The sequence below is a fragment of the Zerene cesonia genome, chromosome 12 (assembly GCF_012273895.1).
Source record: "Zerene cesonia ecotype Mississippi chromosome 12, Zerene_cesonia_1.1, whole genome shotgun sequence".
NCBI classification, from domain to species: domain Eukaryota; kingdom Metazoa; phylum Arthropoda; class Insecta; order Lepidoptera; family Pieridae; genus Zerene; species Zerene cesonia.
In genome coordinates, this window is record NC_052113.1 from 3,620,581 (window position 1) to 3,636,164 (window position 15,584).

Consider the following 15,584-nt stretch of genomic DNA (forward strand, 5'->3'; position numbering starts at 1 on the left):
GGACATTTCTTTGAATACAAATAAATTTACTATACAGATTATCGGCGATTATTATTTACTAAAGTACTCGCAGCTAGGGATTTATTTCTGAAACCTTATAATAGTTCTGGAATGTAGGTGATAGTTCAAATGACGTAATACTTATCAAGAAACGAACAACACAGTTCTGTACAGTTTCGTCTAAGCATATTGTTGACCCTACTTTATTACGTTGTTATTGATATTTTACACATTTCTTTAATATTGTAGTATAGTATTATGTTATCTGTGATATGGATATGTTTGTGTTGTTGCGTTTATTATTTTTCCCATAATTTTTGTAAGGAATTGTTTTTTATTAAGTTTCAGTTGGAAGAATTGTAAAGCGTATTGTATTTGTTAATTGTAATTTGTAAATGTACATGCATTTTTTATTAACCCCATATAAAGCATCATAGAAGTGACTATAGGCTACATAATCTTTATTCTAAGTACTGAGGTTGCAATTAATATTTTCGTCACTCATTTATTATTGTGGCTGTGTAACTATCCAAGTAGATAATGTGTGATGTTTGTTCTTATCAAACAAATCATGCTGTGATAAGCGTGTGCGGCCGATGTTTATCTTGGCCGAGGCGCGCCGTTGATGTCGAATACTTCACAGTTGTTATCGGGAAAGCGCGGGAAAAGCGGCGGCTATCAGAGCCCCTCTAGCGGTATGCTTAGTAGGCTCGCGACTGCCGTCAGAGATGGACGGATTCGCGCGCGCGGTCGTTCTCGTACTCGCAATCGCGCTCGTAACAGTGCGCGCTCACATGACGCTTCCCTCACATGATAACATCCTCCGTATACAACTTTGGGACGCGGAGGGACTCATCAGGGAACCGATAGTAACCGATGCGCCCAAAACTGTAAGACATAAGACAAAAGTTGACCTGTCAACTTTGTACGATGCTATGATGGGTGATGAGTATGAGCACGGTGTTGGACGATACGCGAGGCATAAAGTTAGGCACAAGAGACGCAGACCGCGTCAGAGCGGAACAGATCTGCCTTGGAGATTCCATTCTGGTTCCAAGTTGATGAATGTAGCGGTGTACGATGATGATGTTCCATGGGACGTGATTGAAGGCAGCAGAGCCGGTAGCGTGAATGCGAGTGCAGTGAGTGATCCCAGTGCAAGTTATCAAGTGAATGAGCATCGTGATGTGTCACCGCCGATGAGACTCCGCCAGGACGAGGTAATAAACCAAAACAAACTTTGCTCGCAATAGATAGCAACCCTTTTCATCTTTATCGTTGCCCCGAGGTGGTTAATGAACATTCAATAAGCCCTGTGGGGGATGTCAAAGGCCTTTCACGTTATCCTTTGAGCGATAAATATCTTGAGAAGGTATAGACTGTTTCTTTAAACGTGTTGGGGTAATTATTGCAGATTAGTTATTTGATAATCTGTTTTTTTTTTTATTATATAAATATTTTGCATTCGTAATATTTTTTTTATGTTATCATAGTGATTATATACGTCGAATGGCTTATACATCGATAAGCGAAAGATTTGAATGCAATCTTATAGATATACCGAGAAATATAATGTTCACGGAAGTATTATTATCTTTAGGAATTTCTTTTGCGATAGAGTTATGATTAAACTGTTTAGTCATTTTAAGAGATATGTGTGTGTAAAACAGGATAAACTGGAACTCTTTGAGTTGTTTTTACTACATTGCGGTTTCTGCAGGTGCGTGCCTTAGAAGGATTGTTTTAATTAAGGGGATGATTGGAATTTACACGGTGTTTATGAAATGTTAACGATAGGGCTTTTATTAGCTTCACCTGTATGTTTGTATGTAACCGACTACTAAACACTCGATTTAGACCCACTTTAAACGAACATATTTCATTCAAACTTTATCAAGCATCTTTATCTTATTATCCCCATTAGGATTAACAGGATAAAATAATTTCAAATCAGCTAGGTACCTTTGAGTTTGTTGTTTATCATTTTGTTTGATAAGCTAAAAGTATATAACGAGTTTGTTAAGTTTAAAAGTATTCAGACCAATCCCAACTGAGTTAGAGGTTCAGTGCTAATTATAAAATCTTTATGATTCCTCGCTACATTTTTAAGAATGAGATTTACATTTATTAAAACGAGTAAAACTGAAGAGTGCTCGAAACCGAGAGACAGCCCTTAATTTTCTCAACTCCATTGCGAATTTATTTTTTATATAAAATATTTTCTATTTACGATAAAAGTAGGTCGATGTTGAGGTCCTACCTATCTTGTTATTTTAATACAAGAATCTTTTGAGATATCTTTCTCGCTATAGTTATATGTAATTTCAACTTGCTTTAATTATTTTAGCTTTCATTTGTTTATTATTAAATTATTTTATCCTTATATTCCTTTGAGTGAATAGGTACTTGTACATATTTCAATGAATATAATAACAACGCGATGTGCGGAAAAATATGAAAACCGATGCTTCAAATTGTATGTTTTTGTGCGATGTTTATCTTATTAAAATAATACAAAAAGTAAGAATTATCGTGAGTTCGCCCTTGGCATTCAAAGGTATAATCAGTGACAGCTATAATTGAAATGATGAAAGTAAAAACAAAAGGCGAAGTGGGTAAATGTTACAACTTTTACAATGTACCTTCTAGTAATTATAAACCTTGATAATGAATGTCTTGCGATAGCGTTAATAATCATTGTTTTTATTAATAAATTCGAATATCCTTCATGTCCAGATTACACAAACTAGAGGGAAAATAATGGTAATTGATACCTAATAGATATTTTATTTATGAGTAATTAAATAAGTGTTTCATTTAGTGTGATTGGATATGGTATGGATATAAGGTGATTTTATTTAGTTATTAAATCATGTTCTCACTGAAACAAAAATTGACATCGTAATTTTAGTCGTTCTAAAAGCAAGCAGTTGACAAAGTTACCTACCTATCTCATCTTCCATTACCTGCTTGCTGATGCCTCTATCTTAATTTCACGGAAGGAAATATAAAAGCTTTACAACAAAATGATATTGCAATATTTCTACTCAGGTTTAACATTAGTGTCAATACTCGATTGAAAATTAATTATAGCAAGTGTAGTGTTTTTTTAAATTAATATTGACTTAAAATATTCCATTAAATTTATATACTTACTTGTTCCTTGTAGTGCATTATTTTATACTACCCGTCCATCATAGCTCCGCCCGGCTTGACCATCGATAAAAACAAATTAAATTAATATTAACATAGATCATAAATAGATACATGCACAAATAAAAATTAGATAAAACAACGGCTTTGGACGGATGAAATAGAAAGTTGCATTAATTTTACTGACCACACCAATAGTTTTTTTTAATATCTAGCTACTTACCATTGATTAATTTGTAATGTTTTTTTGTTAATTGACAACTCCTTAATAATTTATTAAATTTTCTTGTTATCGTTCTTTTTTTTGGCACTCACACAAATTAAGAACTGCGTAAGTAATTATAGTAAATCATAAACGTTCAGAAATAGCCGATCAAAATATAAGCAAACGATGCGTGACGACGGACGAAAATATCCCCTAAACATGATTGCTTGATGCATGTAAGTTGATTATGTCGGGGATATTGGAGTCCGATTGAGTTAGGTCCCTCCTATAGATAGTGATATGTACCGAATTGGGACGTAATAGGTTTTAAAGTGACCACGTCTACGCCCGCTTGCCAGTACTAGGCATTTAGGTATAGGTATGGCTAAATAGTTTTAAGATATCCATTTATGCAAGCTTAATACGAAGCGTTGATTATTATTAACTACTATAAATTCTGATGTATTGTTTTTATTTGCTTCATCCATAACATGCCACGCCGAGTTAAAATACAACTTATCTTCATAAATGCAAGAAATATAAGTGGTTAAAAACTAGTTAGTAGAATCAAACATTTTCTCTACTTCTAACTAAAAACATAGAGGTATAAGTAGTTCGTAGATGATAGAGTTTTTGGCTATGAAAGAATAATAATTAATGTAATAAATAAAAAAAAAAGTATATAAAGTAAAGAAGACAATCTGTGCTACATCCAATTACCATGATGTCGTAATCGTTATTTATGCCGTTTTTTTATAGTTTGTTAGACCGTACATACTATTCTTCTTAAACAAAATAAAATCAGTTAGTTTCAATTACGTTAATACAAACAAATACCAGTTTATAAACAATTCCAACCATACGAATTCACCGTATAACATAATATTGATCCAACCAATTCAAGCATATTCGAAGCCAAACGAATGTAAAACACCAGTGAGTCCGATACATCGAATGTAATAACTTTTCCCGTGACCGCGTGCACGCCTCCCGCCCCAGGCGATCGCCAATCAACCGGATATTAGACACAAATCAATAATTTCCCTCGCACGCTGTTCACGCGACAAGCTAATAGTCTGATTGACGCGCTCCGTCTGACAGGCATTTAGTGATAGACCAATATCCATGTTTGGAAAAAAATTTACGGCTTTTGTAGAAGTTTCAGCGACAAAACTATTTTCTTTAGAGGACAAACTTTTTCGTGTTCAATGTCTTATTTATGATAAATTATCTGAGCAATCAAAGAATTGGGTTTTACAGATATCTGCCGTCGTATCTTCCTCTAAATATATAAAACTCTCTTATAGCTTCACCTTTTTATAGGTTGCCAAAATTTATATTGATTGCCGGTTAACAAATTGAAAGATTATTTCTGTCAATCTGTGTCTTACTTTTATACCACTTGTCACAGAAAAATCATTGATATGTACTTAAAAAAATATGAGAAAAGTGCAATTATTGCATCCCGTGTGAAATTCTCGTTCAGGAAATGGCTAATCTAGACTAGGAAAAACTTGCAAAGCAATTAAAATAGATACTTACAGCTTACTCGTTTATTTCTCAAAGAAAATGTGAGAAATGAATCCAAACTGTTATCGCTTAGTTTGAAAAATCTTAGTTGATATTATAAATATTTTTTCTCAATGTGCCCATAATTTTAAACTATTAGCCGTAGTGTTTCTATAGGTACTACAGAGGCGATTTATAAAGCATGTATTTCTAGTCATGTAATATTTATATAAAAATGAAATCCTCTTGAATAAGGCGTCAAAGGATTCGCGCAATGCACAAAGACAGAAGTCTACAAAGAGATCGCATTTGCAATAGCTTTACTTTAGACTATGTCAGAACTGAATAAATTATAATTTTACTCTTTTCTCGGACTCCACAAGGCTGTCTACAGCTTAATGCTTTGGTAAAATATGTTTGTAATTTAAAAATTTATTTCATTATCATGCAGTGTGAGCAAGGGTTATCTTAGGGATGACTTTATACATAAACTTCATACTGTAGGTAGCTACGTGTTTACAAAGGACATTTATATAATTTGTTTCATAAACCTTTATTTAAAAAAAAGGTTAAATGAGATAGATACATACAGTACAGGTGAATTTTTTTACTGGTCTTGGTAGTGGTGGAGAAATCCGAAACTATGATCCGATATCGTATAACACTGAAATAAATCATAAGACCGAGTTTAATGAAAAGTTAAACTGCACAATCAGACTTTGAAAATCAATGTTCCTCGAACCCTAAGGACATCTGTGTTTTTTACGTCATAGCGGGCAACTGTTACTGTACTGTACCTACTGTTAGAGGTTGACTGATGGTAAGCGATCTCTTCCGTAAATTTCGCATATTCGGTGTGTGTTAATTTACATATATTATTTCAAAAGGCACGATATTGTGATTTTCATGAATTCAGGTAACACAAATTAGGCATGTGTTATTAACTAATTCGCACGTCTACACGATGTACATTGTCGCGTAATTTGATTTTCATTTCACACTAATGAACAACTGACGTTGTGTTCCATTAGGCTAAATACGATTCATTGTTCGTTATTTTATTTCAATGGTTTATTCATATTGATGTTTTCAATTTAAGAACTATTACCGTGCTTCTTGTATGATAGGTAGGTACTATGATTGTGAAATTTATTTCGAAGCGTCCTCCACACCCACATTCATTTTTTAAATGTATTAAGAAAGGTCAATAAGTAAATGAAATATATAGTTATAAATAAATTCTCATTCGTAGTAACTTTGCGTTTTTATTTACTTTTCCATTTAAATACATTTTTATTGTGCTTAGTACCTATTTAACTTTATCATTGATTTTTGTATTTTTAGTACGAACATTTTACCCTTTTAACTTAAATTAAATCAACTTTCATGACACATAGATAACTTGCAACCATAAATATTGAAACAAACAGATCAAACCACAGGCTGTTATATCATTTTAATTGCGCCATTTAATACAATATCGAATTTAGTGTTCTCTAAAATTTATGGTTTTATTTATAAACTAATCAATCACAAAACTAATTTACTTTGTGAACGATCGATACTCATGTTTGATTTGTAGAATATTTCGTTTTCAATTATAAATTACACACGTAGGAGTGAAAGATAATGCGACTGTAATCAACATACAATTGTGATATAATGTTAGGTTGGCTTGGTATTTGTATTATCGCAAAGAGATGTAACGTAGTTAAATATTATGTAATTGACCATAAAGGGTTTGTATTTAATTCATACTCGGAGATATTACGATGTAGGAGAGAATTAAGCCGTCTCTGTGTGGAGGATGACATCTGCTTTAGCCATTATGGCGACAATGAGGAAGTGATTACATGAAATCACCATGGAAGTTGTTTTCTGGGCAAATACGAAATGAGTTATTTTAGCAATTATTGAAACACTCGCTGAAATTAAATGTATACAGTAGTACTTTTATATTTTACTAGCTTTATAGTCCATTGAAAAGTTACATTTGGGGTTGCGTTTTTTAGAGGACGCAATTTTATTTTTTTGATGTGTAGGGGGGGGGGGTCAATGTAAAGCTAAAATCAAGTTTGTGGGGTTGCCACCCTTGTCCCACGGCCGCCATCTTGAAAATAGGGGTTGAAACGGTTTTTATGATATATCTCTAAAACTATTTATTTGATAAAAAAAATTTGTTACCATTTTTTGTTGCAAATTAAATTCTCTACAACTTTGGTTCAGTAACTTTTTATCGTAGAACTATAAATAAAAAAGTTATAAGCGAAAATCTTCAAAAATTCGACCGCTCGGTCTACTAAAGTTTTTACACCTTTTGCCTTCACAGTTCTTATTTTATTTTCACCTAAAGGTTTTTTACAAATAAAACAATCACTCATGATGGAATAATAGAAAAAGCACGCTTAAAAAGTCTAAATGCTAATAAAAAAAAATATAGTTATCACTGAAGTTTAAATCGTGTCTAAATCCGCATACATATATTCATCCGCATTATGTAGCACAACTAAAAGATATAGGTTAAACGACAACTTCAACACAATGTTATTAGCTATTCTTACAACAACAGAGGTTAGGAATAATAATAAAAATAGCAGGCAGCTGTTCTTTTGTTGCAGATGTATTTTATTCTGTTTTTAATTGTGAATACGATTTCGAGTGATTTCAAATCAAAATCAAATTAAATAAAAAAAAATATGAATGACTTATTAGTCTGAAATTTTATACTAGGGCTATAAATGTGACACACAACAACAAAACCTGTTTAATGTATTATTAATACGAACAATTAAAGATGAATAAGATTATTTCACCAGGATAACGTATTTAGTGAGGCAATCAAAACATTGCGTGACTGCACGACAAAGCAACGCTGTAAGCGAAAATAAATAACATACATACAACGTAAACACTGAATTTTAATTAATATAAAGGGAATTCAAAAATCCTTAAAATTATATTAATTTTATTGCTGCATTTCACGAGATGACCGAGCACGCAACGCAACGTTTTTGAAGTAAACAATTTTTGGTGTTGATTAAATAATTCGCTTAGTTGTTAGCACTGTGTATTACTAGGTGTGTGTTATGTAAAGGAATAAGCGAACGTTCATTTATTTCACCCATTAACTATTAAATTACCCGTCGTTTTATGTTTCAAGATCAAAAAAAATGTTCAATCGCGTGACAACAGCATTAAGAAGTAGTGGACGCGTTGTGGACCCACTTAAATTACCTTAGCGTAGCTCGTGTTTTTAACACGGAGTTTTAAATTACCCTTTTTCATACGTGCAACAAGTATATTAAGTTATACATATGGTAACGCTATATTTGAATGAATTTACTACCAATTTTCACATTAAGCCTATGACATAATTTAGATAATGATTATGAAATTTGTAACACAATAATGCTTTGAGAGTGGTCATTTATGATTAGTAAATAGTTTAATGGTTTTAACAAATGCAAAATTATATCCGCTTTATGACTCATATTAACAAATATCATTAATGTATCTGCATAAACAGTGCATGAAAAATTATTTAAGATATATATCATATAATATTATGTAATATATATCGTGTAAAACAATCAGCAAAGCTATCGAATTATAAATCAATTTTGTTTACAATCCCTAATTCGTTCAGGATTTTCTACGTTTAATATCAAATTACCGTTGTCAAAACAATACATCAATTCATATAGCGGTTCCTGTTACACGAGGTTTATCTTTCTTAAGTTGCGATTATCTCGCAACGTTCGTATATTAATTCACTTTCAAGAACGTTTGAGTAAGCGCGAATTTGGTTTGCGTACACGAAATATCTCAATGCCAGAATAAATGAGAAATTTGCGTGATTAAAATCGCGACCAATGAAATATTTAACATCAAAAGATCCAATAACGATTTCGAAGATGTCTGATAACATGCAGAGCCTTTCTCGAATTGCGTTTTGATTTTTTTTGGCATTTCTACGTGAATATTTTCGATTAATCAAATGAAACAATCTTTTGAGTGGTTTTGAATTTGATGAGGTTTGGAAAGTAACCTCATACTATTATTGCTAATTTATTTTATACAAAATATATTTAGCATTGTGTGACTAGTGCGTGGCGTAATATCTGATTGTTATTGTATTAGATTTCCGAGGTTGATTTGATAGACGATAAAGCGGGGTGTCAAAAGCTCACCTATTTAAAAAAAAATATGTATTGTCAATAACATATGAGGAATGCATTTACGCATTAAAAATGGACCACTAGGGGCTTTACTATCTAATATATAAAATTCTCGTGTCACAGTTTTCGTTGCCATACTCCTCCGAAACGGTTTGACCGATTTTGATGAAATTTTTTGTGCTTATCCGGTATCTATGAGAATCGGCCAACATCTATTTTTCATCCCCCTAAATGATAAGAGTAAGGCAGAACAGCGTTTGCCGGGTCAGCTAGTCTATATATATAAAATTCTCGTGTCACAGTTTTCGTTGCCATACTCCTCCGAAACGGCTTGACCGATTCCTCTGAAATTTGGTAAGCATATTGGGTAGGTCTGAGAATCGGCCAACATCTATTTTTTATCCCGATATTCCTACGGGATACGGACTTACGCGGGTGAAACCGCGGGGCGCAGCTAGTTGTTTATAAATTTTATATATTTGTTACTTACAGGCTTCTAAAATAATAATACCGTAGTTACATTTTAATCTATGCATATTAAATTAAATCAATTCCTTTTATGAGTACAATGATAAATTGCGCTTTGATCTAAGTTTCTTCAGAATTGTTTCATGTTTGAAATATATATACCTACTAGCTGCACGCCCCGGCTCCGTCCGGGTTGCTATTTATCGTAATTAAAATTATTTAAACTATCCTATCTCTCAAGTTTATCGAACTGCACATGGTGTGCAAATTTTATTATAATCGGTTAAGTGGTTTGGGAGTCCATTGAGGACAAACATTGTGACACGAGATTTATATATATTAAGATATATATTTGTAAGATAATGCATGCTGGAGAGCCTTAAGGGCTGTTTTTATGTTACGACTATAAACTTCTCTTAAAGCAATTACGCAACATCATTGTTTCTAGAACGTTAGTTTATTATTATTTCCTTTCTAGGGGATGAATTTAAATCATGCTAAGTCTTAAAAACTGTTGAATGTGCCTTGAGGTAACTAGAATATATATTGAAATAAATAGTAATAAAAAAGTTTTGTAGACAGTGAATATTGTCGTTTTAGTTTGAATACATAAAGTGAATGACAATGCAATTGTTATTTTGAAAACTTCTTGCCCTTAGGCTAGCCTAGCCTTTAATCCTTGGATTATGAACTAAAAATTTACCTGATATAAGAAATGTTTATCAATGATTGCAAAATTACCTATGCTTATATTCAAACAAAATAAATCGTCTAATATACGCAAATAACCATTTTCTCCAGTTACTTTGAACTGTTATTTTTATCTAACGCATATATTGGTACATAAAGATTAAAGATACGAAGTTCTATATCATTCCAGAATCTTAAGAGATTGTATACGTGGGAGATTATTTGCATACAAATTACTGAAAGCTTCCTTGATAAGATAAACAAGTATACAGGGTGCTCACCATATCAGATATTTTAGAATGTTTCTCCTTTATTGTAATTCTTGGTTTTTATAGAAAATGTATGGGAGTAAGGTGATCATGAAACGTCTCTTACAAGACTTTAGAATTCAATGTATTGTAGGTATTCAAATTTGTGTTGTCAATGGAACTGTTTGTTTGTATGTATTTAAATCTTTGAGAGGAACATCATAAATTTCATTGAAAATCTTATAAGTTAAACATTTTAAGGTTTTTAGTACTTTGTAATTAAATACTTAATCATATTACGTTCAGTGAAGTGTCGCTAGCACAATGCTTTTGATATCGGTATTTAAAAGCTTTAAAATCTAACAAGAATAAATTCATATGATACTTAAACGATGATTTTAATTTGCTGATGCTTGCTAAAAGTAATCGTCACAATACCTTAATTATACGCAAATCTTATAGATATTCTGTATGTGAATATTTAATAACGATATATAATTAAAATATAAAAGTAATATTATACCATATTTAGTATTTACGCCACAAATTTTATGTAGTCTCGTTGCATTATCAATTAAAATCACGATAAAATCTTAACGTAGGTAAGTGATAAGTCTCAAAAACTTATCGATAAAATAGTTTTATTTTACTGCGACATTTAAGCGTGACAAGCGAATAGATTACGGAGCCGGTTAGTCTATAATCTATGGAATTAACAATTTTAACGCGCTTTTAATGCAAGTTATCTCTGGAATTACTTATAACAACTTAATGGGAGCTCTATATATTACCTGGATGGATATAATTATCTTGAATATTTTCGTCTTTCATATTACCCTGTAAAAAAAGACAATATTGCTTTAATAGAGATCACGTCTATTAAAAATCTACTTATCTGGTATTATAGATAAAAATTATGTTTTAGATGTTTGTATTAAAGATAAAATGCTTAAAACATCGCAACCTGAATGTGAATGACTAAGCCACTAATTAAAGGATTCATGTAAAGAGCGATATCGTTATATATTACAACTAGCTGCAAACGCTGTTCTGCCTTACTCTTATCGTTTAGTGGTATGAAAAATAGCTATGTTAGCCGATTCTCAGACCTACCCAATATGCTTACCAAATTTCAGAGGAATCGGTCAAGCCGTTTCGGAGGAGTATGGCAACGAAAACTGTGACACGAGAATTTTATATATTAGAAGATGTAGCTAAAAGTTGTTTGAAATTTAATTCTTCATTTCAGCTTGTTCCCAGTTAAGACAGAGAATCACAGTTATCTCTCTGAAATGGGTTAAACAGCCGCGTACCTACATTTATAGAAAATTTTGATTTATTAGAACTCCGTGGTTTACAAAATGTGATTAATTTGTTATAATTTATAACGAATTTTCGTTGTGGCTGCAGTTAATTAAAATATGTGTAAGATAATATAACTAGTGAGTTTATTTTTAGTTTATTTTTATTAAGATAATATAACAGTGGTTAATTATTTAAGTAAACTGTTTAAATACATATATGTATTTAATATTTACTATTGTAAATGGAAGTATGTATTTAAATTACTGTTTGCATAATATTAATTAAAAATTCCGTATAAAAATAAGCATTTATTTTTATATGACAATTGTAGTGTAAATGTGTACCTATATTCTCTTTAAGTTAGAGAACTTACAGTTTAGTCATTTGTTTTAATCCCTGTATTCATTTAACTACGAATAGGATATTAATCTTTTTGTGAGAGGTGGGTTCACAATCAGTACAATTGTGGGACTTATAATAAATATCCCGCAGTGTTGAGATGCGACTAATTAAGTCCTCCAACTTGGACAATGCGTGGGAGGAACTTCACATCTTAACGACAATGTTTTAGAATACAAACGGTAACTTGCCTTATTTCGTAGACGATATGACCTACATTACTGTGTTATAACACCCGATATTATTCTAAAGCATTTTTCCATAATTGATAATGCTAATGAAAGTCGAGCAAGACATATGAGCCGATGTAAAGGCAATAAAGAATGAGATACGTACATGCAAGCTCTAGATTTGTAATCGAGATATTTATATCCAGTGTAAGACGTTTTATTATTATAAAATCATAGTTTTACATATATCATGTTTATTCAGAGAGTATCGATATGATATCATGTAATAAATGGTAAGAGTATTAAAATTTCTAAACCTTTTGCAGCTGGCTTCCAATAGCAAATAAAATATAATTTTTATGACACAAAATAGCCATTAAGAGAAGAAGACACAAAATAAAAATTGATTACTATTTCGTAGCCTTATAAATCACCTTTACCATAATTAAAATACTGGCCACATCGAAAAAAATAACAAGTATTTGACAGTTACGCTATCTGTTTATAATCTATGATCGCTTGGAGGTATATGTGTGAATAATCTATGGCTTGTAGCGTCGCAGTTGGACCTCCTACGTCAAACCGAGGAACAAACCACAGTCATTCTAACACAAAGTGGGGACACAAGCTACTTGACTATTCTGTTACCAAACAATGCTCTCACGGAACAATTTGTCACATACCTATAACTGCCACAAACGCTATTCTTATGCATAATGGATCGATATGTATACCTATAGGTAGGTTATGTTCATAATCATGTTCGACAATCGTCAATGAGTTCGAAATTGTTATTATTGTAATTGTATCGAATTTATTTAAATATTTCAATTCAATTCAATGCAAAGGTGTTATAGAAACTGAATTTGAATATTCGTTAAAGTTTGTTACATTAAAAAATGAATGTGTACAAGATTGAAAATGAATTTAACTTTTTAATAATAACAATTATCCATTTATTATTCTTTTGTAATCAAACAGGATCCAATAATCCATTAGGAATTAATAGAAATATTGATAAAATTTATTTTTATGTATATTTTTCTGTTGTAGATTTTATTGGATTTATTATTTTAGGAATATTAATATGTTAGGATATATAGACAATTTTTTCCAACATAATATTTTTTATTTACACCAATTTTATAAAACAGCCATTAAAATAACCTAGTGTGTATTTCCTAAATGTTAATAAAGGTATTATGTATACAGGAAATATAGGCAGTGTCAATCATTAAAATCTGCGATAAAAATTCTTTACAAAACCCATTGGATACAACGTGATGCGCTTCCATGGAATGGTCAAACGATTTAATGGATTGGACTTTGATAGGAGCTGCCGGGCTCACCATTGTTTCATAATGCATTTGATTTATTGTTACTTGATTATTACCGTCGATATAGTGATTTATTATGGCATAAGTCGCAGATTGATGATTGTAAAAAATAAACAATTGACAGCCTAAATTACGAATGATTTTGGGTACCTAAAACAATTTATTTTAAAAAATAATGGTAATTTTTCGGATTAATCGAGTATTGTGGAATACAGTTATAAATTTTTAACTGTATTTAAGATAGCTTCAGGTTTATTGAAATTTAATCGTTAATGGTAAACTATTAAATATATAGAAATAGTGCACCCACTCATTAGGATGTTTCCACTAAATGACTTCATTTGGTCGTCTATTTTCAATATAATATGTCTTGATAATTTTGTAAATTATTATTTTCAAAATTATTTTCTAGAGCGGACGCATTAGTAAAATACTAGAACAGTAAAAGCACGAATCTAAACGTAAAAATCAATACGGTTATTTCATAACACTAACCGATGTTTGTCTCCATTAAAAATTTTCTCCAGTAAAATGAGAATCGGTGTAGAAGCCGACAGGCACAATACAAGGTGACGGCGCTACCGTCACTAAGCTAACAATTTATGCATGGACTCTAATGGCTCGCTCCATCAGGCTCTGTTTGCTAAGCTTTCTATGAAATTTTATTCGGTAATAGCGTAGGCTTACTTCGAACGATTTGTATCGAATTACGTATGAAGTTGTAATGCGAGTGTTGAATTGCTTTTGGATACGATACACGTGTATAGAGTTATTCTTATGACTTTTTTCAGGAGATATAAATAATACAATGTATTTTAAACATCTTTGATCTTTGATACTTTGTTGCCTATAATGAAGTACCTACAAATACATCATTATTTTATGAGTTCGTCAGAATAGCGCAGCGGAATGTTAATTAATAGGTATTCATTGATTTTTATTGACAAAGCTGTCAGTTGAATATTCATTTTTCTAATGCCTATTAAAGTAATAGTAATGGATAAATTTAGATCCATCGGCATTTTTTTTTAGATTATATAGACTACGAGTTTTAAGGAATCTAGTTTCCTTACCGATATTTAATAAATAAAAGTTACTTAAACTGCAGGACTCTTTTCTTCTCTTCTTGTGTAAAAGATGTAGGTATTATTTCCTCATTTAATGTTATTTTAAATTTATCAATTGGTTGCCACGTTTTAGAACAGGTATATAATAAAATATTCAAAAATACGGTCACCAATAAACAATTAAAAAAAACAACAAGTACTGCCATGGCCGTTTGACTGTTGACCTTAAACGGTAGTGTCTCAGTAAATCTGAACGGAACGTCGTAAATTCCCTGACATTACTTATACGAATAAGGCATGACGATCGACCACACAGTTTGATGCCTTTTGTTTATAGCCTTGTTTTGATTTTAATGGCTTTTCGGATGCGTTCATCAATATCAATCACAATTATGAGATCTGCATTTTGTGTTTGAGTTTTATTTCAAATGTATTGAAATTATTTAGATTAAAGATACGATAAGTAGTATGTATATTATTTTTTACATTTTACTATAGATTCTTTTACATATAAAGTAAATTAAAGATTGTGAGAAGAAGATATGTATTTATAAAGATGTGATAAATAACTCATCTAGCTATGAAGCTCTCCCGATGTGTCTTCATTTTTTGAAGAATAAACTTCAATTTTTTAAAGCATTTTTGTTATCCTATAAATTATTAACAAAATGTTATTTAAACATAAGACATGTGAAATCGAATATACAACACCGACAGAAAAATAGTCCATTTATTTTAATGGTGGTGAAAATAATTGATGTTTTAACTTTTAGACTTGTTTATTGAATTGCGTAGGAATTAATTAATAGCGTGTTCGTGTTAAAAGTTAACACTGCAATCGCACTTCAAGATCTT

The 15,584-nt window shown here is 31.4% G+C and overlaps 1 protein-coding gene across 1 annotated transcript in view; it reads left to right on the forward strand.

Annotated features, from left to right (window-relative positions):
* The first annotated feature begins 709 nt into the window (after positions 1–709).
* LOC119830870 (G-protein coupled receptor Mth2-like) overlaps positions 710–15,584 on the forward strand; it is a 57,080-nt gene continuing 42,205 nt past the window's right edge. Inside the window, exon 1 of the mRNA XM_038354046.1 lies at positions 710–1,220. Within this exon, the coding sequence (XP_038209974.1) occupies positions 729–1,220 (492 nt within the window). The 5' untranslated portion in view covers positions 710–728. The remainder of the gene's footprint in view (positions 1,221–15,584) is intronic.